General features: G+C 42.8%; 1 protein-coding gene across 2 annotated transcripts in view; it reads right to left on the reverse strand.

The window, feature by feature from the left end:
- The window catches only part of Heatr5a (HEAT repeat containing 5A), a 98,476-nt gene that overhangs the window by 11,124 nt on the left and 62,450 nt on the right, over positions 1–24,902 (reverse strand). For both annotated transcript variants that reach the window (XM_028757465.1, XM_028757464.1), the window contains exons 23-32: positions 21,615–21,794; positions 16,824–17,060; positions 15,533–15,714; positions 14,373–14,441; positions 12,220–12,399; positions 9,304–9,526; positions 6,658–6,903; positions 4,808–4,935; positions 2,613–2,760; positions 1,734–2,006 (exon numbers count right to left, since the gene is read on the reverse strand). In XM_028757465.1, coding sequence (XP_028613298.1) covers positions 1,734–2,006; positions 2,613–2,760; positions 4,808–4,935; positions 6,658–6,903; positions 9,304–9,526; positions 12,220–12,399; positions 14,373–14,441; positions 15,533–15,714; positions 16,824–17,060; positions 21,615–21,794 — 1,866 coding nt within the window. The remainder of the gene's footprint in view (positions 1–1,733; positions 2,007–2,612; positions 2,761–4,807; positions 4,936–6,657; positions 6,904–9,303; positions 9,527–12,219; positions 12,400–14,372; positions 14,442–15,532; positions 15,715–16,823; positions 17,061–21,614; positions 21,795–24,902) is intronic.

Raw genomic sequence — 24,902 nt, forward strand, 5'->3', positions numbered from 1 at the left:
AGCACTTTTACCAATGCTATGTGACAGATTTAAAAAAATACTTTTGTTGTGTGTGTGGCACATATACAGGTTGGTCAATTGCGTTCTCTTTGTGTGTGTGTGTGTGCACATGCATGGATGTGTGTGTAAGTCAACCCTGAGTCTTCCTCTATGGCTCCACCTTATTTTCTGTGAGAGTCTCACTGAACCTGGAGCTCACTGACTGGCTGGCTGGCTGCCTCACGAATTCTGGAGATCTGCCTGCTTTTGCCTTCTTCCTCAACCACAGCACTGAAGTTACAGGTACACACTGGCCCACTCAGCTTTGTGTGGTTCTGGGGATCTACACACTGAGATTGTGCTTGCGTGGCAGGAACTTTACTACAGAGCCGTCTTCTTGGCTCCTGTGCTACATTTTATACAAAATACACATTTTAATTAGAAAACACACCTACACACATACTTATTTTTCATACACAACAGTTACATATAACATATTTACACGCTGGAGAAAACTATAGATCTTCATACAGAAATAGTATTTGTACACAAACAATCAAAACTCATTCTGAGAAGGTTTCCAGGAAAACATTCTGTGATAAGGTGAGACTAGAGTTAACTCTGAAGGAAGAAAACATTAAGAAGCTGGTTCAGTCAGTGTCTGCTGTAGAAGCTGGAACTATAACAGAACTCAATCCCCAGAACCATAACGAAGGCTGGACAGAGCAGTGAACATCTGTGATCCCAGCGTCCCCATGGCAAGATGGGAGGCGAATCACCTGGAAGCCTGCAGACCAGCTGCCCACAGGATGCACTACAGTGACAGGAACAGGAGAGAAGCTGCCTCCAGAGAAGGAAGACCCAACTCCCGCAACGCTGTTCTCTAACACACAGGGTGGCAGAGTGGGCCTACCCGACCCAGAATTAGGTGACATAAGCTCACAGAAAGCATGCACAACTGCAAACAACAGGATTAGCAGGAAGCCTTCTGGGATGCAGTGGATTCAGCAGCACCTAGAGAGCCCTAAGAGCTAGATGAGAGAACTGAATGGGTTTCAGTTATTCCAAAATAGAGCAGGGTATCATCACGACAAATCTGTCATACGGAGTCAGAACTCTCTGCCAGATATTGTATGCTGAAAATGTCCAAGCACTACTTGATTTAAAATACTGTCGGCTTGAGATAGTATTGTAAAGAGATGGTCAGGGCACACTCTCACATGCTCCAAACCTGGGTTCCATGCCTAGAACTGGAACAAGAAGCCAATCGCTGAGAGCACATTTGTCTATCGTATTTGCTGTTTGGGTATTTTACTTTCACCTTTTGGGTGAAACAAATTATATTAGACTGTAAAACTAATCTTACAGGATTATAGAAAGTACTCAAATGGGAAAATGATCAGCAACTAGGCCAGTTCCCTTCCTCTAGGACAGTGGTTTGCAACCTGGAGGTTGTGGTCCTACTGTGGACTGCACATCAGGTATTTACATTATGATTCACAGCAGTAGCAAAATCAGTTATGAAGTAGCGACGGAACAGGTTAAGGTTGGTGTCAGACAACCTAGGAACTGTATGAAGACTGAGCATCAGGAAGGTTGAGAGGCGCTGCTCTAAGATCCTATGCACAGGGCAGCACAGCACAGCATAGCACAGCACAGCACAGCACAGCACAGCACAGCACAGCACAGCACAGCACAGCACAGCACAGCACAGCACAGCACAGCACAGCACAGCACAGCACAGCACAGCGTACCTTCAGGAGAGCACACGGCAGGCAGCTCAGCAAGGATGACCAAGGCAGCTGCGACCAGTCTACTTCCCTCCTCTGACAGCGTCTTCGGCTTTGAAGCCTTTACTCCTGGGCTACCTGTCAGCTTAGGGTTTAGTTCTGGGAGTTGTCTAACGAGGATGCAGACACAGAGTTCCAGGGTGGCAAAGACCAAAGACTTCCCAGGAACAAGTCCTCCTGTGTCCTTTCCTTCACCAAACTCTGGCAGGGTTTCCTTTTCAGAGGCTCCGTCATCAACTAAAACACAGAGGGAAGAGTGCTTAAGAAATACTTGCTCCTTACTTGGCTTCAAGTAGGTGGCAATTCAATTCATTTCTGGTACAGGCAATGCATTTAGTGGCTAAAGTCTTAGGTGTGAAAAGCTTAAGGAAAAAGCAGCTCTCAAGTTAAAGTTGTTTTTACTATGAGTTCTTATTACAATGGATTAAAAAATAAAATTCTTGTAATCTTTTCAGCCTTAAAACAGTGCCTGATTAAACTCATATTCTTGCTGTTATAAATGAGAATCTGGAGCAGCAGCTCCAAGAGCGACTCTGTCATCTTACAGACTGGCAGTGGCTGGGCACAAGGATCAGAACCCAGGCCCTGATGCCGTTAGAAGCTGCACACCGGCCCCCACACACTGCCCACCTCTGCGTATTTACTTTTTATGTACGTACTCCTATCTGCCCTAGTTCCAACAGTATCCGGATTGAACAGCTGCCCTGAGTAACTCTTGGGAAAATGACGAGGTCACTGCACTGCGTGCCCTGCTTAGTGGAATGGCGCTTGCCCACTGCATACAAAGTGTCTGGTTTCCAGAACTGGAATGAAAACAGATGCTGTCACTGCGTTAATATTTACCTTCTGCACTTCGTCTTTTCTCCTTCACGTGTTCCTGAGCTGCACAGATGATCTGCCTTACCACTTCAAGTGAAGCCAGCTGAACGGCTGGTGACTCTCTGGTCACAATTACTCGGTGTAGTACATTTAGCAACTCAATACCCAAGTCCTGTCAGAAAACATGGAGTGGACACTATTGGAAATTATACTTGGTTATGTCTGTTGGTGTGTGTGTAAAAATAACAAAGTTAACACTCATAATAAAAACTCAAAAGAGAGAATTTAATAAATTCTTTTTTAAGATGAGTATACTGCCAGAACAATAAAGGTATGTATCAATACTTCTTTTGTTGGTTTTGAGATAGTCTTATGTAGGCCTGCCTGGCCTCGAACTTGCCAAGGATGACCTCAAACTCCTGATCCTCCTGCCTATGCCCCTACGATGCTGGAATTTCAGGTGTATGACCATGTAACATTGTAACTAAGTTCAGAACATTTCTCAGCTTGTTTAGCTGAGAGGTGGTACTACCACAGACCATCCTTTTCATTCACGTCAGAGATGATACTGGAGATACAGGCAAAGGCTGACATGTAGATTCTAAGATTAATATTAACATTTTCTTGTAATAATAGAGACTGGAGGAGAAGTACTTCTAAAGTAGATCCTTAAAATACACTGCGGCATCCCAACTCCATTTTTGCTTTTCTTTCTCTAAGATTTGACTGATTTTTATTTTATATGTATGAATGTTTTGCCTGGACCTATGTATGGTGCTGGGGAGGTCAGAAGAGTGTCCGATCCCCTAGAACTGGAATTAAGGATGGTTTTGAGCTCCACGTGGGTGCCGAACCTGGGTCCTCTGCTAGAGGACCGGGAGCTCCTAACCACCGACCACCTCTTCCGCTGTGGCTTTTTCCTTAGTTATTCTGGTTACTTTCTTTCATTTCTGAAAGTAATTTGAGTGAGTTTGCCATTAATAAATACTCATTTGAGAGTTGGAGAGATGGCATAGCAGTTAGCCGCCCGTGTCACTGCAGGAGCCTGGAATTTGGTTCTCAGCACTCACTCTGAGCACTCAATTACCTCTTAGAGGCTCTTTCATGAATATGCAAATATACACAGGCACACACCCATTCATATACATAAGTATAAACAGAATCTTTAAAAACTATCCGTTTGAAAAACACAGAAAATATCCCGGTATAGAGGCATATGCCTTTCAGAGGCAGAGGGATATTTGTGAGTTCAAGGCCAGCCTGGTTTACATAGTGAATTCCAGGTCAGCCACAGCTACTTAGTGAGACCCTGTCTTGAAAATCCTCCCAACCGGGCTGGAGAGATGGCTCAGCGGTTAAGAGCACTGATTGCTATTCCAGAGGTCCTGAGTTCAATTCCCAGCAACCACATGGTGGCTCACAACCGTCTGTAATGGGGGTCTGATGTACCCTTCAGGTGTGTCTGAAGACAGCTATAGTGTACTCATGAATAAAAATAAACCTTTAAAAAAAAAAAAGAAAATCCTCCCAACCTAAAAAAACAAACAAAAACAAACAAACAACCCCCCCCCAAATCACAACATAGTTTATAATTTCAAGTTCAATTCAACTCAGATAAAACCCAACTAATGCTTTAAACCTAATTAGACAGTACTAATCAGCTTAGAAGGTCATAGTACCCATTTACCTTAAAATCTGAGTCAGTGATGATAAGATGATAGTAAGGATAGCAGTACACCTTGCTAACAGCACCTGCCTAACGCCTATTTACTCCTGAGGGAAGTTAGAGGCAGCATAGCACTTCGTAGCAATCCTTTTACCAGAGCCAGACTGAAGACCAGGAAGAGAACCCAGACAACAGGAACATTTGTAATGAACAGTATTATACATTATTACATTGTCTCTTGGGGAAAAATGCAAAATAAGATAAAGATGAGTGCAAAGTTTGGGGTTCACAGAAACAGACAAGGAGTGGTCCCACACGGAACCTATGGCTCCTGTGCTGGAAAGGCAACACAGGCCCTTCCCTCATTGCGGAAGACAGGGAGGATATGGCTATCAGAGGCTGGCTTGCTCCTGGGTTATGGTCATCCTAGTGACATGATCCCAGTGACATCCTAGGACCGGCTGACCTTTGCTGAGTTCTGTTCACTGTAGTAACCTGAATACATTTCTGGTCTTTGGGGTCAACAGAGGCCTCCCAAGACACAGTACATCACCTGATCACTGCCAATTCTCGATCGGGGCCAGGGGACATCGAGAAGGGCCTGCAGTGCGTGCAGACAAGCTGTGATGCTTTCCAGGCCTGCATCTGAGCGCAGGGAGCACAGGAACTCTACACTGATTCCTGGAGAGGCAAAAAGAAGATGCTCTGAGATTCTTAGTTCAGGCTGTGAGATAAGTCTACTGTGATAAGAGAAATACACTGACTTAGCAAAAGACAGCACAAGTAAACAATACAGTTTTAGATGCGTGTGTTTGTGTGTCAGGGCTTACACTGTCCAGGTTGGCCTTGAACTTGTGTTGGATTCTTTCATTTTGTTTTTTTTTTCAAGACAGAGATTCTCTATGTAGCCCTCAATGTCTTGGAACTTAGTCTATAGACCAGGGTGGACTTGAACTCAGAGATCCACCTGCTTCTGCCTTCCTGGTGCTGAAATTAAAGCTGAGCACCACCACAGCCTAGCTTCTTTTTTTAATTAAAAATAATTTTAGGGGGTAAAGAAGTGACTCAGTGCCAGGCGGTGGTGGTGCACGCCTTTAATCCCAGCACTTGGGAGACAGAGGCAGGTGGATTTCTGAGTTCAAGAGTTTGAGGCTAGCCTGGTCTACAGAGTGAGTTCCAGGACAGCCAGGCCTACAAAGAGAAACCCTGTCTCGAAAAACCAAACCAAAAAAAAAAAAAAAAAAAAAAAAGAAGTGACTCAGTGGTTAAGGAGCACCTGTTGCTCTTCTAGAGGGGATGGGTTTGATTCCCAGCATCTACAATAGCTTACAAACAAGTGTAACTCCAGTTTCATCGGAGCTGACACCTGGCTTTTGTGGGCATGAGGCATGTCAGTGCGGGCAGATACACATGTAAGCAAAACACCACACACATAGAATAAAGTAATACATTTAAAATTAAAAGACTGCATGTGTTGGATCCTTAGAGAACTACAGGTGGTTGTGAGCTGCCTTATATTGTGCTGGGAACTGAACTCAGGGCCTCTGGAAGACATCGACAGTTCTTAACCTTGGAGCTACCTCTCCAGCCTCCTGAGTTTCTAAAAAAAAAACCAAAAAAACCCCCCAAACCAAAAAACCACTGGGCATACATTCTTGAAACCTGCAACTATTGGAAACCCACGAAAACTATGTGTGTATATATATATGTGTGTGTGTACATATATATATATGTACACACATATATATACATATATATACACAGACATATATACATTTTAAATATACATACAGAGGAATTTAGATCATCTACAGAGGCACAATCATCTTTCAAAAACCATGGCCTGCTGGAAGGACGGCTCAGTGGTTAAGAGCATACATAAGTCTTTTAGAGGATGTGAGTTCAGTTCCAGCATCCAACTTTCTATAACTCCAGTTGCAGGGGACCCAAAGCCTTCTTCTGGTCTCAGTGGGCACCTACATATGTACATATGCAGACACATATACATACTCATAAATTATTAAAACTATGGAAAGCTGGATGTGGTGGCATCATCCTTCTGTAATCTCAGATTTACAGGGTGAGGCAGGAGTTGCAGGCCAGCCTGGCCTACATCCTGAGATCCTGTCTTCAAATAACCCCTTTCTGCCACCAACCAAATGAAAATTTTTTAAAAAGGACTAAATTTCTATTATAATTTCTGTAATTTGTTGACTTGATACTGAAGTCAACTTGTAAAAGCATTATAGACTTAAAATTCGTAATTAAAAAAATATACATAATACTCAGTTTTATAAATGATGTCACTAACAACCAGTAAAGACTGAGGTGACTGCCACCAGGAGGGAGGCAGTGAGGCACAAGTCAAGAAACCCCCCTAGCACTGTAAGTTCTTTTGCTGACCTAAAATCAGATGGAACCTGTCTGTGTAGATATCCTCAGGGGACTTCACTGCAGCTCCAGAGGACGACGAGCCCTGGCCCATGGAAGTTGGAGTTACAGGCCTCGAGAGGTTGGCACCTCCTTCATCTGGGTCAGCAAAGCCTGTGCTGGCAAGCCACAGAGCCGCAGCATGGAGGATGAGGGCCCAGGAGCTGTGGTAATGTGGCTTCGCACTCTGGCTGGTCTCTGCTGTGTAGAAAGCGCCACCTACAGAGGAGGAAACAGTCACAGGAACTACAGCGCTCTCTTCCGCTGGTACGCGGTGAGTATCTGTCACCTCTCCCGTCAGTTCCCAGACCCCAAGGCAGGTACTGTTTGCTTTTCGTCAGCACACATAGGCTCTGCTGTCTTGGGTCTGACGCTGTGGACCTTCTCAGTCTGCTTTTCTGTAACTCATCTTACTTTTCCTTACATTTCTGGACACTGGTTCATGCTACTGTGCTGTCAATTTGCTGTTACTAATGTCTGAATTCTCTTGCGAGTACGGCTGTTGTGTCATAGGGTTAATTTATATGTAACTGAAAGAATTTGAAGGCTGGGTTAGGTGTGGTGGTACCTGTACTCTCTGCACTGTGGAGGGGGAAGATCAGGAGTTCAAGGCCAGTCAGCCTCAGTTATATAAGGAGTTGAGGCCAGCTTGACCTGCAAGATACCATGTCATAGAAACAACAGAAAAACAGAGCTACAGTGCTTATCCAGTGCTCATGAACCTTAAGTTCAATTCTCAGCACTACACACACACATCCTTTCTCCCCCCCCCCCCCCGCCCCAGACTGACTTCATCAACCTGGGACAGGCTCTGAGGGGCTGATGCCAGGTGGTTCAGTGTCAACATACTTGAAACCCAGTGTGTTTTGGGAAAAGGTTTTCAGGTAACAAGCAAGTCCAATCCCATGTGCACCATAAAGCTTAATGGGTGACTGCATAGGAACTCCTTTACAAAGTACACGTGACCATGAGGGGAGGCTCTAAAGCTGAAAGGCCTAGAATCTAGTGTAGCCTCTGAACCATAGTATAGAGGTCAGCAGGCCACAAAGTACATGCGACACCTCCCCTAAGGATGGTTACTGGTCTACGGAGGGAAGAGTTTGGGATAATCATTCTGGGGAAATTGGGTGAGGCCTGCCACCAGAGATATTAAAAAGGTCACCAGGTTGTTAACAAAATCTACTTCCAGCGTTCTGTGTGGGACACATGCACACATGCATGTGCCGGAGAACAGGACATAGTGAGCCTCAGGGAAACCACATTGCTACTGCTCATGTCTCACTACTGTGCCTGGCCTTTCCATGTGGGTTCTTAAAACCAAGCCTCCTGCTCAGCCCAGTTAGTAAGTTAACCATGAAATGCTCTAAAACAAACTGTGTGCATGTGTTTAAAAGAAGTACCAACATATATTTACCCAGTTCCAAGACTGACATTAATATTTTGCTTTTATTTTTTTTTTTTCAATCTCTTAAGCGTATCAGAGAACAAAGAGTCAGTTGGTAATAGCCAAGACATTTTGAAATGACATGAAGATGAAGAGTGGCTACCACTATCTGACACAAAAGCAGACTATTAGTTGTAGTTGAAAATTAGATTCCTACCTCTACTACTTATAAAGTAAATTCTAGTTTCATTATTATTCATTTTATCAACTACAAATATTGTAGATATTTATGATCCTAAGTGAAAAACAATGTCAGGAAATACATAAACCACAAGAGACTGGCTGTATTAATTAAACACACACATCTTAGAGTCTAAGAATGTCTAAGACACACATCACAAAGGAACTCTATTGAAACCTATATATAAAGAATTAAGAAGCAGCTGGGGAGATGGCTAGAGGGAGCACCTGCTGGGCTAGTCTAAGGCTGGAGTCTCCATCCTCAGACTTAACTGTCTGTGATGATCCCAGCACTCAGGAGGGGGAGGTAGGATTTCTAGCTGAAATGGTGAGTGCTAGATTCAGGGAGAGAGCCCCTCCCCACTCCATCAAGTGAAAAGTCATCAAGGAAGACAGACATCTGCTGTCAACTTCTGGCTTGGCCTTCATACATACTTACATGCAGACATGTACACAGATACATAGGTAGACTACACACATGCAGAAAAAGAGCAAATCCAAAACTGATCAATGGAAAAAAAGAGAAGTGGGGGCAATTAATGAATAGTAGGAAAAGAACGAACATAAATTAGAAATCCCAGAAAAGTTAGGGTATTTACAAAAGAAGAAACTTAAATGGCTATTGAGAAGCAAAGACTCTTAAATGAAAATTTAAAAATACTATCTTCTACTCTCTAGATTGGTAAAAAAAAAAAAAAGTTAAAGAATAAATTAAAGTGGAAAGGTGAGAAGAGACAGACATGTTGGTAGGCACTCAGGCTATTGAAGCTACTCTGGAGAGGCATTTGGCAATATCCTATCGTGAGGACAGATGACTGTGACCCAGGGAACTAAAGAATTCTGGTCGTCTACAATAACGCAACTCTTAGCTGCTTATCCCAGGAATAAAAGTTGTTTTGGGGGGTAATGTTTCAGCTGAACATCATGAACTACAGGTGAACTCTTGGAATAGAAGTTACTGTCACTCTAGGACTTAGCTTATTTTACCTCCTTACCTTCAACAGGAAGCTGGGAAGCAAATTCTGCAGGCAAAGTTAAGAGAGCAAAATCCTGAAGTGCAGCAAGCCAGAGTCTGCTTAGCGTGGCTAGGTCTGTGCAGACTAAATCAAGAAGACCAGCAGCCGAAGGGGACCCGCTTCTCATACTGTCTTCAGAATTAACAGTAGTCTTCAAGGTTTGCTTGTAATTTTTATGTCTTTGCACAGCAATTATGTAGACCTGTTAAAAGTTTGCAAGTAGAAGAAAAATCTTGTGTCTGATGAAATGATATAATGTTCTATGCTTTCCTGAAGGTACAGGCTTGCCTTTGAGAATATCCATCTTCAAATGCACTATGGTATCAAGAAGGCATATGGGGCTGGAGAGATGGCTCTGGAGTTAAGGGCACATGCTGCCCTCTACCAAAGGATCTGAGTTCAATTCCCGATACTCACATTAGGTCGCTCAATACTGTCTATTACTCAAGTTGGGGTGGGGCAAGTAAGTAGTGATCTCACCCCCTCTTCTGACATCTACCATCAGCTACATACGCGTCGGCAGCATACATTCAAAACACACATAATACACACACACACAATTAATAAAGTGTTACAAATTATTTGAAAAAAGAAGGCAAGTATGTATAAAAACATACAGATGGTAGAAAGATTAGACTCTCTGTGGCAGGAGCTAGCTCAGCAATTAAGAGTACTGGCTATTCTTGAAGAGAACCTGGGTTCAACTCTTAGAACCCATTTGGTGGCTTGCAACCATCTGTAACTCCAGTTCCAGGAGATTAAATACCTTATTCTGACTTCGATAGGTACCATGTACACATGTAATATACACATATACATGCTGGCAAAACATTCATACACATAAAATAATTAAATAAAAAAATTTAGAAGAAATAAAACTGACCTCCCCTGAGATGTCTCAGAGACAATACTGGTAAACACCCTGCCTCTGTGCACTTCAGCAGCCTTGACAGCTACAATAGCAGCACACCAGGTCAACCTAATAATTCACCTCACCATTTGGCTGCAGACAGCCAGTTTGCAAATGAACTGAAAAGATGTTTATTAAAATTACCACTAAGCCACAATAAAAATGTTTACTGAAACAGATTAATGGACTAAAGACTGGTAAAGCACTTACCACATACATGGCATGTGTTATCTCTTACCTGTAACTCTAAAACCTAAAAACATAGACCTTGAAACAAAATGAATGAAAATCCTATGAAATACATATGTTGTGTGAAGCCAAAACAATAGGAAAACTAGACAAATTGAACTCACTTCCTCCATACAGCACAGTATGACTACTCAGATACATTACTACAGATACACTCATGTGCTTGACTACAGGGCTCCTGCTGTTGCCCATGGCTTCTAGGCAGATGCACAGAACGCTCACTGTGTTACTCTCAATCCTAATTCTGACTTCTACACATATTTGGCTCCAGGGCTTTAGACAGGACTATGGGCTTCTATTATATAGAATATGTTGATCAGTGTGATCTGAGGAAAAACTAAGAGAAGGTAATGAGTTTAATGAGAAACAAGAAGGTTGAAATTACAAACAGCACCGTGACTGGAAAGCTTTATAGGAAAATGTATTTTTACAATTTAAAATTCTTTAAGGAACTGAGAAAATCTGGGAGCGGGAGAGGTGGCGCTCTTCAGCAAAGAGCACAGCGATTGGTTATCCACTGCCAAATGGGCAGCCCCGAGAACACAGACAGGGAGCATCACACAGACCCAGTAGGTTGTATCTGGGGAACATATATGGATCTGCAAATGCAGATGCACGTAAAACCAGATGATGAACAAAAGAGGCTATGGATCTGAAGCAGAGTGGGAAGGAGAAAAGGGGAGAGTCGAAGGAAAGGGAATGGAGGAAAGCTGTAACTATCATCTCAAAAAGAAAAAGAAAAACAATAAAGATACTATCTATTGTTATCATGTGTGCATGTATTGTGCATGCGTACGTGATGTCCGAGTACACATGCATGCTCTCAAGGTCAGTGGGCAACTCTGTCAGGCTGACTCTCTCCTATGCTTCTTTTCATGGGTTCCAGAGATTGAATCAAGTGACCAAGTTTGTAAAATAAGCACCTCTACCCACTGACCCATCTCATGATTCTTCGTTTTTTCTTCCTTCCTTCTCTTCATTCTTTCTAGGAAAGAATGTTAAACATATTCAAGCAGGACTCGTGAGGTGGCTCAGCAGTTAAGGGTGCTTGCTGCTAAGTCTGAAGACCTGGGTTAGGTTCTAGGCACTCACCTGGTGGATAACAGGGAACCAACTCTTGCAGGATGTCCTCTGACCTCCCTATGCATGCTATGGTGTGTAAGTGTGTGCACAAGCACTCCTGCAGGTTGTCCTGTGACCTCCATCTGTACGCTATGTGTGTAAGTGTGTGCACAAGCACACCCAGACACATTGAATAAATTTAACTTTAAAAAGTTAAAAATAACATAAAAGTACACACAAACGAACATACACATCTTCAGTCACTAGGAGTTCATTTTCATTGGCTACTCCTGCTTGGCTCTTTAGACTTGTTTGGCCAATGTTAACTAATATTTAAATAAATCTCATTTGAAATTCTTTAGTTAACACGGTGACAGAGCTGGTGGCCTCAGTATTTGAGAGGTAGAAGAGGAGAATCACAATTTCATCGCCAGCCTCAGCTACATGGGAGGACTTTGCCTCGAAAATAATGTAGGTCAGGGTGTGCCTCAGTGTTATAGGTCTTACCTAACACACCCAAAGATCTGGGTTCGAACCCAGGCAAACACATATAGACTTATATATGGGTTCCTCCCCCACCAACAGGACTTACTGTACAATCTACTGTACATCCTTCAGTGTTTGTGGTGTGCACTAGCTGCCATAGTCCCCACTGTCCACGAAAGAGCACTGACCTCTGCCCAGGCTTTCAGCACAGCTAAGATCTCCATGGTCGCGGCACTTTCACTGTACAGCTGGCTGAGGGCTTCTTTTCCAGCCTGGATCTTCGTTAGCGATGAGACAAGCAGCTGATGAACTCTGCGGAGATCACTGAGGTCACCGACAACTCCGCTTGCTATCCAAGCACTGCAAACCTGGGGTTGAGACCAGAGGTTAGATTTAAAAATTCCGTATTTCTTGTTTTGAGCTTAGCAGAGCCCACTCAAATCTTAGGAATCTAGCCACAGAAGTAATTTTTTAAACAAGATTTATTTATTTTTACTTTATGGGCACTGGTGTTTTGCCTGCATGTATATCTGTATGATGGCTTTGGATCCCCTGAATCTGGAGTTATAGACAACTGTGAGCTGCCATCTAAGTGATGGGAATTGAACCCATGTCCTCTAGAAGGGCAGCCAATACTCTTAACAGCTCTCCAGTCCTGGAATAATTTTTTTTTTTAAAACCAAGAAAACTAATAAAATGTAGCAGGAAAAGAATCAAAAGCCAGGACTTCATAGATGAACCGGGACTAAGGCTGAAGCAGGCGAACACTGCTCTTTATTGTGTAAGACAAAGAGTGTGAGACAGCAGCATGTGTGAACTAAACTATGCATCCATAGTCATAAAGCTGTATTTAATCTTGAGTATCTCATCTCATTATCTAAAATTAAGAGACTGGGTGGTTAACTAATGTGACTTAGTTATAAGACACAGACTTAACATTACAAATTCCAATGAGGCTGGGTGCATGCTGTTAGTCCCGGCACTCAGAAGGCAGAGGCAGGTGGATTTTGTGACGCCGCTCTTGCCTACATAGAGTTCCAGGTCAGACAGAGCTACACAGTGAGACCTGATTTCAACAGAAAACACTCCAAGGAACAAGGAAGATTTTATTTTCATATTTTGCAGTTCTGGGGGGCTGACCCAGAATTTCACCTATGCCAGGCAAGTGTTCTTCTATTCAGTTGCCTTCCCAGACTCTAAGGAAGATTATGATCCCTCTAGTAACAGCTTAATTTTATTTAAAAAACAAAGCAAGCCAGGCAGTGGCGGCTCATGCCTTTAATCCTAGCATGAGGGAAGCAGAAGTTAGGCACATCTCTGTGAGTTCAAAGCCTGCTGCCTGGCCTACAGAGCAAGTTCCAGGCCAGCCAAGGTGACACAGAGAAACCCTGTCTTGAGAAAACAAAACACACACACGCGCGCACACACACACGAACCATAAAGCAAAGCAAGAACAATAAAACAGCAGTAATAGTTTGCAATGCATGGCCAACGACAGTAGTTTATGTCTCTGTCCCAACAGCAGGGAGGCAGAAGCAAGAGGAGCAGGAGTTTCAGGACAGATTTGGTCAGTTTAAGGCCAGCCAGGGCTACAACAGGCCCAGTCCCTAAAAAACTAAGGGGAAGCTGGATGTGGCAGCATATGCTCTCAGAGACATGTACAACACACTCGACTGTGCTCTCCTGACACTCAGTTTTTAGTTATGAGTCTGGGAATTCATAACGCTGCAGATGTAGGAAAACAGGTATTTGCACACATTGTCAGTGTGAGCTTTATCGGTCAAATTACTCTAATAGACCCTTTACCTACCAACTGAGAGGAATTTACCCTACAGACATGCCTGCATCCAGTGAAAGGATCTCTGCAGGGTGACAGCTCATTGTGGCAGGACTTTTATTATATTTTATTTTTTGTTTTTTCAGGACAGGGTTTTATCCTTGCCTGTCCTAGAATTTAATCTGTTGGACAGGATGGCCTCAAACTCACAGAGATCCACCTGCCTCTGCCTCCTGAACGCTGGGATCAAAGGCCTGTGCCACAACACCCAGCTGTGGCAGTATCTGTAATAGGAACTGAACCCTGACAAGTCCATCGATATGAAACTGTCCCAGGAAATAGAATCCATATTCTCACAAACTGGGACCCCAGGCAGTTGTGGGTAAGAAGTAGGGCAGTTTCCCAAATGTCAAAAGGAAAGGAAGAGGTTGGGAGGACTCCGATACTATAAGCTTAGCATGTAGCCCAGGCTGGCCTTGGACTCACAGCAAGCTTCGAGCCTCAGTCTCCCCCGTGCCTGGCTTTTAAAGTCATGTGTTCAGCTCTGACTTTGTACCCACATACCTGACATGCTTTGGCAGTGATGTCGGGTGGTGTCTCTGAAGTGAAGGCTGGTCTAAGAGCAGCTCCAACCTGACAAGTAATTACACAATATGTCAAACATCAATTTAATATTATTTGGAAATCATTCCTTAAGAATAGGCTTCAAAGGCACTGCTATGTCTCTCTGTCCGGTCCTTTTAAAGGTAATGGCAGCACACTGTGCCTTGGGGGGAGCGTCCCTCCTTAACTCTCTGTGCACTTGCTGCAGAGCTAGCTAGTAACTGGCCCCAGGGAACCACACCAGGACACCAAAATCTCTCAAGAAGTTTGCTGGAGAAGGGCTGTTTCTCTGCAAGGACATGAGTATGCAAAGAATCATGTGTCACCACGTAGACAGGTGGGGTGGCTCAGAGGAGAGCCAGTGTGGGGGACAATGAGTCCCCCATTTTTTTTTCCTGCACTGTGTTTCTTGTACCTGCAGCTCTAAGAACACAGAAACATAAGAGCTCGGCCCTTCTGGGCTGAGTTACAGTATCTGCACCAATGCATCAGCCCCTTCCTTTGGCAATGTTCCATGCACATGCTGGCTTGGTTTGCAGGGAAGAAGGGATGGAGGTGGCCAACCAACTAAAGAACTGTTGTAAAGGGTCTCCTTGTTTGTAGCCATTAACAGACTGCCTGTCACTCAACAGACAGATTACAAGACAGTTACAGGATTAACTTTCATCCCTGGACTGCAGTGACAAAGATCAAAGAACCAGGACAAACCCTGGCCGTTTCCTAAATGTAGAAAAACCACTGAAGGACGTTTCATGTAGCACTCTAATCTAGAGGTAATAAAGATAAGACATGTATGTAGTCTGATTATTAACTTACTGAGTAGCTTACTCAGATTGTAAAAGATTCTTCTACTAAAGACTTCCTGTAAGTTAAAAAGGCTTTAAATATAAAAATCAGCCCTTAAGAATATAAGCCCCTGTCTTAAGTATACCATTTTGCTTTTACTTGAAACTTTATAAAATGCTAGCTATCAGATTTGTTCTTTATGTGTTTTCTGGGCACCAGTGGTAAAGGCTTGCATTAGAAGAGTCTTTATGCACTAAAATGTGATATAACAGTTTCATAGATTTTTATCAGTGTTGTTTATTAACACCAGAAAAGTTCTAACAGAAAATGCTTACATTGGCTTGATACTGTTCCAGAATCACATGACCTGGAAACTCTGGCTCTGCAATATCTGCAAATTGTCGAATAACAACTAAGAGTGTGTCAAGGCCAGAGAGACGGAGCTGGTCACTATGGTCTGTGGCAGCCATAAAAGCCATGCGGACTAAGTCAGCAAGATGGAGCACCAAAAAATCATCTAGAAGATGAAAAAAGATGTTTTATCATGAAAAAGAACAGGCTGAAACTAAAATTTACATTATGCGATACTGTTCTCTCCTCATTTGATAGCTTACGCCCTCCAGACTGTTCCGTGTCACCCTGTGCTAAATAGACTTTCAGGCTAAATTTAATGCACACTCAAATATACACAAAACCATCCGAAACCAAAAAATTACATACAGCTATTCAACAGCCCAAAGCAGAATTAACAGTAAGAAAGAGTGGTAGCAGTTTCCTCAATAAACACTTTGTCCAGACTGTCTGATAAAAGCACATTCATTGTACTTAGCAGAGCTTGGAATGTGATGAACTTGGCAGAACTTGGCAGTAATTTATTCTCTTTATGTCAAGTTAGTGCCAAACAGAAATATATATATATATAAAATCTCTAGCTACAGAAATAAAAAAAAATGGTAATTCCTTTCATTCCTGAAACATACTCTTGCTATAAAAATTCTGAAAAGAAGCAAACAAAAAAAAATCATTTAAAGTGGTCCAGTAGTGTTTCTGGAAATCGGCGTTTACCTAGAAAACATGAGACAAACTCAGAGTTGGAGTCCACAGGAAAAAACGACCACATCTTAGTAAAAGCCAACTACAGTCTTGGTTTCTAGTATGGGAGTCAGGGAGCCCTAGTGAATGGCACACTCGTGTTGTGTTGTGAGCATCTAAAACAATACTCGTTCCAAACATACTTCAAAAGGAAATGCTTGCTTGAAAACTAGTAAATTCAATATGCATTTGGACTGGCAATACCAATATTTTGATTTAAAAAATTAAGTTGACTAGTGTGCATGTGTGTATGTACATGTGTGTATGTGCATGTGTGTATGTACATGTATGCATTCATGCATCCGTGTGCCACAGTGCATGCAACCACCAGGAGTCGGCTCTTCCCTCCTCCCATAGGTTCCAGGGATTACGCTCCTACATTTTATTTATGTTAACACAACACAAATCGCGGTGTACTGAGTACACTGCAGGAGCCTGTCCATCTAGAATAAGGCCTGTCACTGCTATGCTTTATTCTCAAGTGAAAACCAGAGGGACAGTGCTCTACCTTTATCATCCCGTCTTGCCACTTACTTCTTGAATCACGTTTTCTCATTTCTTGTGCTAAAGCAATGTCAAAATGAGCGCTATTTGCATTTTCACACTGGTTAATTATTCTGCAGACACAGTCAGCAGCGAAGACTCTGGTGGCCCATCGAGGATTACTGAAAGGGTGTGGTCTGTCGTCACCTCTGGTCAACACCGAGGCGTCATCACCTCTATCCCCTTCTTCCTCCTGCATTGTATCCACGCAAGTTACAGCTGTAAAATCTTTATCAAGGGAAAACATGAAATTATAATTAGCAGGAGGACACACAAGACACAAATCCAAATGCAAACTAGAATTACCATTAATCAATCATACACCTTTATGATAACCTAAACTAATTAGGTCTCATAAATACTGGTAACGATGTCAGTTGTCAAGCCGATCTCCACATATGTGCTGTTACATGTGTACCCCCCATAATCACGCATACATACACACTAGTAATAATGATGATGAAATTACCGCATGCTGTGATAATAATTAATCCCTTGCATGAAAGATGGCTGTGCTTAATAAAATTCAAAGTCACAATAATGAGACTATGAATGGATTTAAGGTTCTCTCTCAAACCTACTGAAATAGTCAGAACAGAGACACACGTGTGCACACACACACACACACACACACACACACAGACACAGACACAGACACACACACACTCACACACACTTTTTTTTTTTTTTTTTTGGATTTTCGAGACAGGGTTTCTCTGTATAGCCCTGGCTGTCCTGGAACTCACTCTGTAGACCAGGCTGGCCTCGAACTCAGAAATCCGCCTGCCTCTGCCTCCCAAGTGCTGGGATTAAAGGCGTGCACCACCACCGCCCGGCTTACTCACACACACTTTTAAAAAATATTTTTCTTAGGACATTCACTGCTATTATTGTAGTCTCAAAGTTATGACTCTGGCCACCAATTAAGGAATGGACTCATTATTAACTTTTTCTTTTGAGACAGGGTCCGTTTTGAACTCCTAGCGATCTACCTGTCTCTGTCTGCAGAGTGCGGGGATTAGGGACATAAATCATCAGGCCTAAATCCGTTAACTTGTTAGCTGCTAACCTTACAAACTAAATAGATCTAATGCTGCAAAACAAACAACCTTTTTTTTTTTTTTTTTTTTTTTGAGACAGGGTTTCTCTGTGTAGCCCTGGCTGTCCTGGAACTCACTCTGTAGACCAGGCTGGCCTCGAACTCAGAGATTTGCCTGCCTCTGCTTCCCAAGTGCGGGGATTAAAGGTGTGTACAACTATGCCTGGAGTAAGACACTATCTTAAAAAAAAAAAAAGAGTCTACAGAAAGACATTTTCTCAATAAGAAAGGATGAAACCAAACTGCAGAGTATTAACGAAAAACAACAAACAACAATGGCAGAATAAAGCAGTCCTGCAGGAACAGAAGTCAAAGGAGAAGGCAGGGTCTAAAGCAACACCGAGGAAAGGACTCACGGTCTCCCCTGTGGCACGTGTCAGAACCACAGAGATGGAGAGGATGCTGCAGTGAACATGGCCACACCAAGTGCAGTCTGCTCAAGCCACAGACCCAGAAGCTGACCTTCAAGTCCCACGTGGTGGCCATTTTCTCCCTAACTATTATTTGCACCTGTGAGTTCCCACTGTTTAACCTCTACTATAACATGTATGTGCAGAAAGAGGAACCCTTGTCCACTGATGGCTAAAGTGCAAACTGGTACAGACGCTATGGAAATTAGCATGTAGGTTTCTTAAGGAGCTAGAAGACAACCAGGAGATGGCCCAGCTATTTCACTCCTAGGCACAGACACCCAAGGACTCCGTGCCCTACCACAGATGTCCTGGCTCACCGTGTTCTCTGCTGCTTTGTCAGCCCAGCTGCTCATTAGCTGTTGAATGAACGGGTGAAAAAACATGGACACATACACACAACGGGGTTCTACTCAGCTGGAGAGAAAAACCAGCATGATGAAATCAGCGGGAGGACAGACAGAGCTGGAAATGTACTGAGCTGACAGAGGTCCAGACAAATGGTTCCTAGTTTCAAAGTTCTAGATCTGTATGTTTAATTTGGAGTGTCTGCAGCAGCTAGAAAACCAGAAAGGGCCCATGAGAGGGTCATATGAAAGTAGAGGAATGAAAATATAAGGGATAGAAAGAGTTGAAGTAGGTATAGTAAACACATATCAGGGTGAATGATATTTTTGATATATTAAATGAATCGTGTGTGTGTGTGTGTGTGTGTGTGTGTGTGTGTGTGTAAAGGAGTCTGAATGAAGGTACTTTGCTTATGTATTGCATGATACTGCTCCCAGAAGCCATGGGCTACTGAATGAAAATGCAGTGCCAGGTACGGGATTCAGGATCCCTCTCTATGAGTTCTGGTTAAGGAGGTGCCAGAGGTTAAAAAAAAAAAAAGAAAAAAAGAAAGAAAGAAAAGAAAATACAACTGAGTCAGGAACCTCAAGGAGCATGACTCTAAAATCAAAGAGGAGCATGGTGGTGCACACCTGCAGTCCCAGCCCTTAGGGCCTGGAGGCAGAAGGAACGACAACAAGAAAAACATTAAGAGAAAGGAAAAAAATCAGTCTAATTATGTACGTATTGAGAAAAATATTTTGAGATGGAGTTACATGTGGCCCAGGTTGGCAGTGAATCTTTTATGTAGCTAAGGATGGTCTTGATCCTCTAATCCTGTTCTACAGGATTCTAGGTGGCTTTTCTTCTTTTTCTGGGGACTGAATTTAGGGCCTCTATTGTGTTAGACAAGTGTTCTATCACTGAATTATATCAGATCTCCAGCCAGAAAAAGTAGGTGCTGTTTTCCTTTTAAAGTAGACATCCTCATAAATCTGCCCCCGTAGACAGCAGACGGGATGAGGATCAGCCACTAAGAAGTCAAGGCAGACGAAACAGAACACAACCTACAGGGATTTCAAAGTACTTTAACACACTTCACCCACCGGAGACCTCTGTTAACTAAATTAGAAGGTACTGAAACTCTGTGGAAGTATGCAGACTTTAGAGCTAACAGATGACTGAAAGCCTTCACTATGTGTCTTCCAGAGAAAATAACATGCTTTTCAATACTATTCAATTCTTGAACTTTTAAACTTTTTTTTTTTTTTTTTTGAGGCAGTGTCTCTCATGTATCCAAGGCTGGCCTCGAACATGCTATGTAGCTAAGGATGACACTGAATTTCTGATCTTGTTGCTTCGTTCTTCCAAGTGCTGAAACTATAGGCATGTGCCATCACGGCAGCTCGTGTTTTGAGGTAGTCTTTTTTTTTTAATATTTATTTATTTATCTTATGTATATGAGTACACTATTGCTGTCTTCAGACACACCAGAAGAAGGCATCAGATCCCATTACAGATGGTTGTGAGCCACCATGTGGTTGCTGGGAATTGAACTCAGGACCTTTGGAAGAGCAGTCAGTGCTCTTAACCGCTGAGCCACGTCACCAGCCCGTTTTGAGGAAGTCTTACACAGCCCAGGCTCCTCTCAAACCCTCTATGTAGTTGAGACTTCAGAGTGACTTGAGTTCCAGAGCTTTCTGTCAGTATCTCCATGGGCTGGGGCCACAGGTATGCACCCCACCTTGGGCATCTGTGATGTTACTCTGGGTTGTAAACCTGACTACATCTGGAATTACCTTAAGCCCTAAATGGAAGGCACCCCTGTGGGAGATTTCTGCTTTATTTGAAATAAGTAGATCCACTTCCGATCTGGATCTCTGATGTAGGAAGACACAGCTTTAACCCAGATCTAATCTGGGCCATGTCTTCTGCAGAAAGCCTATAGCAGGACATAGAAGAAGGAAGCTTCTGCTCTTTGCCTGCCTGCTCTTGCCTTGGTAGCAAGTCCTTTCTTTCAGTGAACCTCCTTCTTTTAGATTCTGCCATATACTGAAGACCAGCTGAGACATCCAGCCTTGAACTACTCATTCATAGTCAGTCACTGCTGGATTAGCTGGACCACAAACTGTCCGCCATTCTAGTAAATCCTCTTTTTAGATATACATACGTAGAGGTTCATTATCTAAGTTCCATCACTGTAGAAAACCCTGATTAATACAGTATCTAGCACCATTTGAAATTAGCATTATCAGCTGTGAAAAGAACAGATGCTCAAAAATGCCAACTATGGGGTAGAGGAGGAGGAAGAGGAGGCACAGTCAGGTGGACCTCTGAGTTTGAGGCCAGCCTGCTTTACAAGGTTAGTTTCAAGTGTGGTGGTACATATCCTTAATTCAGCACTTGGGAGACAAAAACCAGGCAGCGGTTTGCTGTGAGACCAGCCTACATTGTGAGACTTTGTCTCAAAACAAACAAACAATCAATCAATCAAAGCCAGAGGCTGGAGAGAAGGCTTAGCAGTTATGAGCGCATACAATTCTTGAAGATCCAAGCTTGGTTGCCAGCACTCATCCCGTAGCTCACTACCACCTGTAACCCCACCCATAGGAGATCCAATGTCCTCTTCTGGACTTTGAGAGCACTGTTCTCATGTGTGCATAACTCTCACACAGTCACACATACACACAAAAGTAAGAATATGTTTTTTTCAAAAAGACAAAAAAAATTGTTACAGAAAAAATAAGACAAGAAAAAACAACATAATTATTACACTTATATGGTGCAAATTCAAAAGATACAGAAGTAGAATCTTCATTTGAAGAAAGCAATGAGTACACAATAATTAAAGTAAACAGAGAAGAGAATGAGTTGTTGGTGAGCCATTTTCTATTAGGTTTCTTTCTTTTGGTTTTGCTGTTGTAGCTGGCCGTTCCCAGTACTTACCAGCGGATGCAGCAAGCACATCTTTACAAAGCTTTAGCCAAAGGGAGAGCTTCTCCACTGCCATAGATGTCAGCATATGATGTAACGTCTCTCTGATATCCTGGCACAAGCTTTCGTCTGTCTCTCTATCCAGTAAGGCTAGCAGCGCCCCCTCAAGGCCCACTTCTCTGAGGTTAGCATCTGAGGAGAAAAGGGATGCTCTAAGTCACGGAAAACATATGGGAAACACATATGGGTTTGCCATGTGGGAAACACACACGTTCAGAGGTTTTAAAACACCACATATCAATGTACTTTAAAGATTAGCTGAGATACTGTGCTTAATTTACTGAAGTTATTAAATCTCGCAGCTGACCTCTGGGATTATTTATGATCTTGCATAGAATCCTTTCAAAAAAAAAAGGAACATTATTAACTCTCTGAAGAGTTAATGACATCAGGCTATCCAGATGTTTCAGTGTAAAGATCTTGCTGTTAAACTTGATCCCTGGAACCCACGTGACGGAAGCGAGAGGACCAGAAGACTCCTCTGACCTCCATATGTGAGCGAACCCCCTCACAAGAAATAAATGCAATGAAAATTTAAAAAGTTGTTAATGTCACCTTAAGTTAGGTAAATATTATCCAAGTAATGTTCAATACAGCAATGTGAGTGTGTGTATGTGTATGTATGTGTGTGTGTAAATAAAAAATACCCTCTTATTTATTACGATTCTTTTCCTTGGTCTAAAGTTAAATTCAAATAAATAAACATGATAATTCTCCTTATTCTAGTGTAAAGGCTCTGATTTGTTGGTGTAGGATGCCACTGAAGAGTGAATCTAGCATTATCCTTTGAACTTGTAATCTTCCCGCCTCAGTCTCCCAAGTAGGTCAATTACAGGGCCTGTATCACCAAACCAAGCTAAAGGATCTAAATAGGTTTTAAAACCATATCTAATTAATTAATGTGTATGTGTACACGCATGCACACACATCCCAAGGCACCTGTGTGATGGTCAAATGACAACTTGTGTGTCCCAGGAATTGAACTCAGGTCATCTAGCTTAGCAGCAAGTAACTCCACCTAATGAGCTAACTTGCTTGTCCCTTAAATTTTTTTTTTTAACAAATTAAACAGAAAACGAATTAAACAGAAATAGTAATTGGTGGTTGGGTTTAGCCTCTGAGCTAACATATATCACTCACTATACGATATTCCAAGTATTACAATGTCCCAGTGATAAAGCGAATGAGTGCAGAACCTGAGCCCTCTGAAATACCAAGTGCTCTACACTGCGGGCCATCTCCCCGGCACCAAGTAGTACACATCTTAAAAGCAGTAAGACACTGAGCTCTTCACTATAATTTTACTCACATAGCTAATTTAGCATTTTAGTTTTTCCTGACTAATAGGCATTTTTAAAAATAATCAAAATATTTAAAGAGAAATGAAGGTGTTGGAGTGAGGACAGCTCAAAGGGTAAGAGTGCTTGCTGCCCCTGCTGAGGACTCGGGAGTCGGTTCTCAGCACTCACTGAAGGCTCACAAAAGCCTATGAATTCCTGTTCCGGGGATCCGATGACCTCTGGAATATGCATGCATGTAAAATAAAATGTAGCAGCTACAACTTTTTAAAAAGAGAACTGAGATAATGGTAAAATGTTGTTACTGGAGTGTCAACTTTTTTCCCCCCTTCTCTTCTCCCTGTTGCTCCGGGCCCCGCTTGCTCTGGCCCAAAGTACACTGTAGCTGTCTTCAGACACCCATATGAGGGCATCAGATCTCATTACGTATGGTTGTGAGCCACCATGTGGTTGCTGGGATTTGAACTCACGACCTCCAGAAGAGCAGTCAGTGCTCTTTTTTTTTTTAATTCCCCCTACTCCCACCTCCCCACCCTCAAAATTCCCACCCCCTGGGGCATCCAGCCTTCATGAGGTCAAGGATCTCTTCTTCCACCTATGCCCAGAAGGGCCCTCCACTCTCAGTCAGTGCTCTTAACCGCTGAGCAATCTCACAAGTCCTGGAGTGTCAAGTTTTTAAAAAAATGATACTGCCTCTTGGCCTTTTAGGCCAGATTAAGTGCAAAAAATTTAAAAAAAAAAAAGTATGCCCATCACTGTCAGTAACACAGGAAGAGTATTTTCTTTTTCTTTTCTTTTTTTTTTTTTTTTTTTTTTTTCCGAGACAGGGTTTCTCTGTGTAGCCCTGGCTGTCCTGGAACTCACTCTGTAGACCAGGCTGGCTTCGAACTAAGAAATCTGCCTGCCTCTGCCTCCCAAGTGCTGGGATTAAAGGCGTGCGCCCCCCCCGCCCGTCGCTTTTTTTTTTTTTTTTTTTTGGAAGAGTATTTTCATGACTGTTAATGTCTTCTAGAAAACACTTTGACAATATCTATTAAAACCATAAGCGGGGCGGTGGTGGCGCACGCCTTTAATCCCAGCACTTGGGAGGCAGAGGCAGGCAGATTTCTCAGTTCGAGGCCAGCCTGGTCTACAGAGTGAGTTCCAGGACAGCCAGGGCTACACGGAGAAACCCTGTCTCGAAAAGCCAAAAAAAAAAAAAAAAAAAAAACCATAAGCACACAATATTTTTATTTATTCATTTAATAGATTATGTTCTACATGAGTTTACTGTACTATATTGAGTGCAAAAGACAAGAGGCCAAAACAGGGCATCGGATTCCCTAGAACTGGGGTTACAGATGGCTGTGAGCCATCCTGTGGGTGCTGAATCTGGTCCTCCCCAAGAACAGATAGCACTCTTAACCTCTGAGCCGCCTCTGTAGCCCCCACAATGTCTAAAAAGAGAACTGGTAGGATGTGTTAAATCATAATCTTTATGTGACAATTGCACACGTGCATACACTGTGCTGTGACCACAGGCACTGCCCAGTCCCAGGCTTATCTTCTTCTGCATCTTGCATACTGCCCTCCTAACTAGTTCCTCTTCTACTTCTCTCTGTATGTGCATGGGCACGTGTGTCTACTTCTCTGTATGTGCATGGGCACGTGTGTCTACTTCTCTGTATGTGCATGGGCACGTGTGTCTACTTCTCTGTATGTGCATGGGCACATGTGCCTACAACTTAACATTTCTATTCTTTTCCTAGATAGGGTTTCTCTGTGTTCTATAATTAGCTCTGTAGACCAGGCTGGCCTCAAACTCACAGAGATCTGCCTGCATTTGCCTCCCCAGTGCTGGGATTAAAGGTGTTTGACACCACTGCCTGGCATGACTCAACATTTCTTCTTTCTTTCTTTCTTTCTTTCTTTCTTTCTTTCTTTCTTTCTTTCTTTCTTTCTT

The sequence above is a fragment of the Grammomys surdaster genome, unplaced genomic scaffold (assembly GCF_004785775.1).
Source record: "Grammomys surdaster isolate TR1022 unplaced genomic scaffold, NIH_TR_1.0 126163, whole genome shotgun sequence".
NCBI lineage: Eukaryota > Metazoa > Chordata > Mammalia > Rodentia > Muridae > Grammomys > Grammomys surdaster.